This window comes from Kryptolebias marmoratus, linkage group LG12 (assembly GCF_001649575.2).
Source record: "Kryptolebias marmoratus isolate JLee-2015 linkage group LG12, ASM164957v2, whole genome shotgun sequence".
Classification (NCBI taxonomy): domain Eukaryota; kingdom Metazoa; phylum Chordata; class Actinopteri; order Cyprinodontiformes; family Rivulidae; genus Kryptolebias; species Kryptolebias marmoratus.
Window position 1 is genome coordinate 23,200,523 of NC_051441.1, and position 6,001 is coordinate 23,206,523.

General features: G+C 39.3%; 1 protein-coding gene across 1 annotated transcript; it reads right to left on the reverse strand.

Annotated features, from left to right (window-relative positions):
- Nucleotides 1-1,100: 1,100 nt before the first annotated feature.
- Nucleotides 1,101-5,685, reverse strand: rpl23 (ribosomal protein L23). The gene is made up of 5 exons (XM_017432197.3): nt 5,564-5,685; nt 4,396-4,479; nt 3,103-3,231; nt 1,636-1,749; nt 1,101-1,223 (listed from the first exon to the last, which is right to left on the reverse strand). Exons 1-5 carry the CDS (start codon nt 5,574-5,576, stop codon nt 1,141-1,143), a joined length of 423 nt encoding a protein of 140 aa, XP_017287686.1. The 5' UTR covers nt 5,577-5,685; the 3' UTR covers nt 1,101-1,140.
- Nucleotides 5,686-6,001: the final 316 nt, after the last annotated feature.

The window sequence follows — 6,001 nt, forward strand, 5'->3', positions numbered from 1 at the left end:
GTAGACGCCTCATTACGTCCCGGAGCGCATCCGCCGTCGCCGCCATGTTGGACAGATCTGTCCTCTCTCTAAGAGCCAACAGGAGTAAACACAGAGCGAGCAGCTATGACCGGATTTTATATCACGAGGGATTAACTTTCACAAGTAAGACTGAACAATAATTTTGGTTATTTGACTTGTGTGTAAATACAGTTGTGTCTGTGTATCAGGCGACTCGTGCACACGTATTTAATGATTTGTAGGCGTAGGAGAAGGTTCGTAATAATCAAGATTTGCGAGGTTGAAACAAAAAGTCGCCAGACAAAACTGCCTTACAGATACAACTATCCAAAGTTACACACAGAGAGGCTGACATGGATTACAAATCTAGTATTATACATGCATTGAAACGATTCCCTCTCCAGTCTTCTGGTATTTCTTTGCATTTAAGAAAATGCTTCTTCTTCCATTTCCACTGATAAACAATGGGACAGTAACTGTTCTTGTTCAGCCAGGGCACAGCACACGGCAGGGACCCAGAACAGAAACTCTGCCCCACTTAGTGCCCCAACTGGAAAACTTAGGTCAGAGAAATAGGTTCCTGGAATCTTTTGTGGAAGTATTTCACTAAATGACAATCATGCAATGTCATTATTTTAAGATTTCATTTCCATTCTCCTTCAAAGTATCCCAAATTCTTATGGATAAGAAACCAAAAGCATTAATCCTAGAATCCAAATGTTGTTCAAATAATCCTTTTGGTTCAGACAAACTCAGTTTTATTTTAGCTGTCATCTTGTTTGTTAATCCTATTTCCATGATTTATTTCTGTAATTAAAACCTTAAAAATAAAATTCAAACACAACGACCGACTACTTTTTCTCCATTCAAGTAGTTTTAGTGACCTTTGTTGGTTTTTCTTTAACAAAAGGCTACACATTTGTCCATCTGTTATTTTATTTGTACATTTGCTCAACTAGTTCTAAAGAAAATACTTTAAAGCAAAAAAATATGTCAGGACTGAGGGCTTATCAACCGTTTTGTAGTACAACCTTTATGAAAACATGCTGGTTTTTGTTACATTTTTTCAATGAAAGGTTAAATGAAGACAGAGGGCCATGTGGTTAGAATAACAACTTTTACTGAAAAAACAGGTTCCATTCAGGCTATGCTGCCAGCATTGGAAGCAATCCTGGGCCACAGGTCAGCACACTCTTTTGCTACTGGCCCTGTGATGGCTGAACCTGCAGAACACACAAATAAAATAACTTTACTGTAGTGCACCAATGATACAGTCAAGGTACAGGAGAAATATGACAGAAGATGAGTTGTCTCATCCCTGATTGAGATTAGTCAGTCACAGTGGTTTACTGCCATCTCACCCACAGAGATGAACTCAATATTCCCTTCTACGACAACTCACCGAGCCACTGAGCAGACAAAGCAAGTGCTTTTGGAAGGGACGACTTCTTACAAGTTTATCATCAGCACTTAAAGTAAAGCTCTGTTTAATGAGTTAAATTATTACTGATATAACACGTTTCAGTTATATGGACAGCACTACTTACATCAGGACACCACTGAAACCTTGATGCAGAACCTTCTGAGCAAAGAGCTTCACCTGTTTCTATAAAAACAGCCGTATTTAAAGTCTACCTTTCATTTCTCCTTTGTTGTTCACTATAACACCAGCGTTGTCTTCAAAGTAGAGAAACACACCATCCTTTCGCCGATACGACTTCCGCTGCCGTATCACCACCGCAGGATGCACTGTGGAGTGGAGAGGAGGAACGTGTTAATGATCATTTACTGTAAAATATCCAGCTTCCCCCTTTAGGATGCCCAAATGGGATTTAATGCTTTTCATAAATGCATCAACTAGTACAGGTTTTCCCTTTGTTTTGTTTTACAGCAGAGAAAACCATTTGTGTCAGTTTGCAAGCTTTTTCTTCCTATTCTAATTGACATGAGTATTGTGGAACCAAGAGGTGTGGAGGGTACAATAATTCTTGTATTTCTACAATAACAATGATAACATACAGCATTTTACTGCAGTCAGAAGTGAGGCTGCCATCACACTGGCGCCAACAAACCCTCTGACCACCATCAGTAGGCAAGGCGAAGTGTCTTGCCCAAGGACAAAAGTTGAGACTGATAAAGCGAGGGTTTGAACCGTCAACCGTCCAGTTACAAGACGAACCCCCACCTCCTGAGCCACTGCTGCCCTGCATTTTATGATAAATTATCTATTTGAGTAGTTTGTGTTGCTGTTTGTACTTGTAAATATCACTGAGTTGTTATTCCAATGAAACTGTAATGTGATTTCTGTTTTCTAATGATCAGAGGCATTCAGTAGTGGTTTAAGTGGGTTGGTTGATGTCATTTCCTACTATGTAAGCAGTACATTTAAAAACATTTATGAGGCAGGACCCTGACACATGATGATTGAACAGCATATAAACCACAGTTCAGTCTGATATGGTGGACAGTTCCAGCTCATCCTGCTCTCCTCACTGTTCTGCAGGAGGAACGTTTTTCAACTGTTTTTGGTAGATCATTATAAAAGGTGAAAATGTGTGTAGGCTATAATATGCTGTCGACAATAACGTGACTGTGACAGATGTCTCCCTCGTATTGATTTCAAAACATGATGAATTAACCTAGTTCAGCAAATCTCTCTGTGGTTAACCTATTTCTTAAACTGAGTACAAAGTTGTTGTGCATCATTGGTCTTCCCTCAGTAATAAACCGGTTGTTTAAGCCTATGAGCAGGTGGTTGCAGAGACCATATATCACTTCATCATATTGAGCAGGAAAGTTGAGGCAGCCAGGTGTCTAAATTCTGGCTTGATTACATCCATTGTCCCAAACTGTTTTTGTTTTGTTTTTTTAAACAAAATGCAAATTCCATTACCACCTGATCACTGGCAGGCATTGCCATGCTTTAAATTTCTCCTCTACCAGCCACTTTGGAATTTGCATTTTCCTCTGTCTCTGCTCCTGATGTTTTCTTACCCCCCGAAACAATTACTAGAATAGCTCTGAATGTTACACAAATGCATATTACGGTAGTATACATCTGTGCTTCCGAGTTACAATGCACATATTTAAAGTTGCACTTACCCTTCTTCCTGAGTTCTGGTTTGCCTTTTTTGACCGTGGCCATGACCATGTCACCCACTCCTGCAGCAGGGAGTCTGTTCAGACGACCCTTGATGCCCTTCACAGAGATTATGTATAGGTTCTTGGCACCTGTAGGTCAGATGACAATCACAACAAAGATTAGTGTTAAAAATTAATCCACAGGATGCAGGGTCTGCAACTAGCTGCTCGTTGAAGCTTAGACCAAATATAATATGGACATTATTATTATTTATATTCATTAAGTTCTGTCCATTTTAATGCAAATATGTGAATGAAATATCTGTGACAAAATGACAGTAATACAAGAAAAACATTGTTCATTTTGAGCTAGTAGTTTGTTAGCCACACAGCAATGTACCACTAAAACTTCAAGCAATTTGCTAAAAGGGGACCAACCTTAACTGTACTTTTCAAATCGTACTGGCACCTTCTTAAAATACCACAACAGCGACCGGTCCTGCCCTGTTGGACGTCTCAGTCACGGCCCAGAGGCACAAGTCGAAGACGTAACCTGTACGGTCTCTAATGTCTGCATGCTTGTAACCTGCGCACACAAACCCTTCTGTGCACTTAGACTGAGTACACACTTCATAGAGGGGCGTAGGGTGTAGTGCGAGTACTGTGACCGATGTCTCCCTCAAACTGGTATCAAAACAAACTTTAGCGATTCTCATTGTGGTTTACTAATTCTTTATACTAAAACAAAATTGTTGTGGGTCATCATCAGTCTTTCCTGGATAATACATCTGTTTAATCCCATGACTGGGTGGTCACAGCTCATATACGACTTCATTCCATTATTGAGCAGCAAAGCTAGTTTACCTTCCCACATGTGGACTGTGTCAGCTGTTTCACCTTGCTTCATGGCACAAAAGGCATAGAGGTGGGTTGGCTTCAATTCCTTTCCCATTTAGGTCCATTCAAAACTCACAGTGAGGCAGCTAGGTGTCTAAATCCCAGCTATATTTATACTTATTGTCCAAAACTTTACCATCGATAGGCTGCAGCCATACCTTATCTTCCAGCCACTTTAGCTGGAATTTGCATTTCCCTCTCGTCTCTGCTATTGATGTTTTCTCATTTTCTCTCCAACACGTAATCTTCCTACAACTGACTGGCCAGAAACAATTACCATAATCACAACCAAAATGCAAGATGAAGACACCGAGTTTAAAATGTAAAGCTTTTTAATAACATTTAAGGCCTTAAATTTAGCTAAATTAATTTGACGACTTATTGTTTTAATGCCCCGCAGAAACCCTGGAGATGTACCTGTGTTGTCAGCGCAGTTAATGACCGCTCCCACAGGGAGACCCAGTGAAATGCGGAACTTTGCTCCAGACGAACCACCACGTCCTGGGGGGAGAAACATAAAAATACCATCAGGTCAGCCCGACCATAAATTAAATATGTTGTAGTCCATATGAACTTATGAGAAAATTAAATAAAGCAGTCCTTTAAAATCTAACTTCCAACAAACAGTTGAATGAATCCATCAAACCCTGGGCCTGAATTTCAAAATAATTATGACAGTAAGAACTGGTTGATTAGCATTTACCAGGTTGTGTACGATTAAATCAGTTCTGTCCCACCCATCACTACTAATATACAAACTGTTACAGCATGTGTATGTGCCAATTGTGATGTGCATTACTTTCAGCACAGGCGCTTAATAAAAATCACCTCAATGAAGACAAAATTGTCCTGCATGTGGTTTACAGTTTTGTTCAAGGATGCATCCCCAAGTAGAAACGCTGTGAATACTGCAATCCTTGTAATTCACTAAGCCCACAGCATAAAGCACACCTCTAATACTGTCTAAGTATCAATAAACAGGATTGTAGTGATAACTAAAACAAAACGAAGTTTAATCTGCAGAAGAAACACTAAACGCATAATAATGTGACAAAAATACTTCGGATATATTATATATATGTCAGTTTGTTTTTAAATGATAACAATTACCGTCTTTTTAATTCAAAAAATATTTCCACAGGCTTTAATAATAGATGTCCAAAGCATTTGTGATTATTAACACCACTGTCCGATTTGTGCCGGCTCTGATTAGCATTGTTAGCCTTAGCTTAGATCCGTCAGCTAGCGTTAGCTAAGTCCACAACATTATCTTTAAATAGAAACGCTATCCTTAGTTTACGTTCATTTAACACAACGCTTACTTTTAATGTTCTAAACTGACTGCAAACAATCCACACAACTTTCAGCCTTCAACTTTAATTTGGTCGAACCAACAAGGCCCCAACACAGAAATATGGCTTCAGCCATCCGAAACGCCAAAAATGATTGTGAAACGTTTTCATAAATTTCCAACTACGCAAATAAACCATGTAACATTTACTATTTTGTCACAATGAAGCAAAATCCAAGCTTCCAGCATGCGATAAAAGCAGCGGATGAAGATGGATTTTCCACGGTATTTTACCTCTCTTAGACATCGCTGCGGCAGGGAAAGAGAAAGACGGAAAGAGAAACTGTGGCTTATAAGGCTGAGTCCGACTGCATCCGGGTCGTGACGGTGAGGCCTTCACGGGCTGTCGGAAATTTTACACAGAGTAAATTACCATTTTTGATACTTAAATTAAACAAGTTCACTTTATAATGTTAAATATTTACCCATCTAATGAGCTGCTTAGATGGAGATTTAATACAATACAATTACAAGAACTGTATTTTTTTCAAAACTGATAATGAAACTGCTAATATTTCTTTTATCTGTCCATATTCATTGGTATTCTGGGAAGAGTTGAAAGACTGGTTGTCTTTTAAATTTGTGCTACCTGACCTCCCCAGTAGAGAAAATATAGCACGAGTCCTACTTCATGATAAGTCACGAAGTCTGCTCTCATTTACGTGGTTGTTT

Bases quoted from the DNA above. Each gene is read 5' to 3' on its own strand.
- rpl23 (XM_017432197.3), bottom strand. The intron at 3,232-4,395 runs GTACATCTCCAG...TCTGACCTACAG, and splicing joins TAACTGCGCTGACAACACAG to GTGCCAAGAACCTATACATA. The intron at 1,750-3,102 runs GTAAGTGCAACT...TCCACTCCACAG, and splicing joins ACCAGAACTCAGGAAGAAGG to TGCATCCTGCGGTGGTGATA.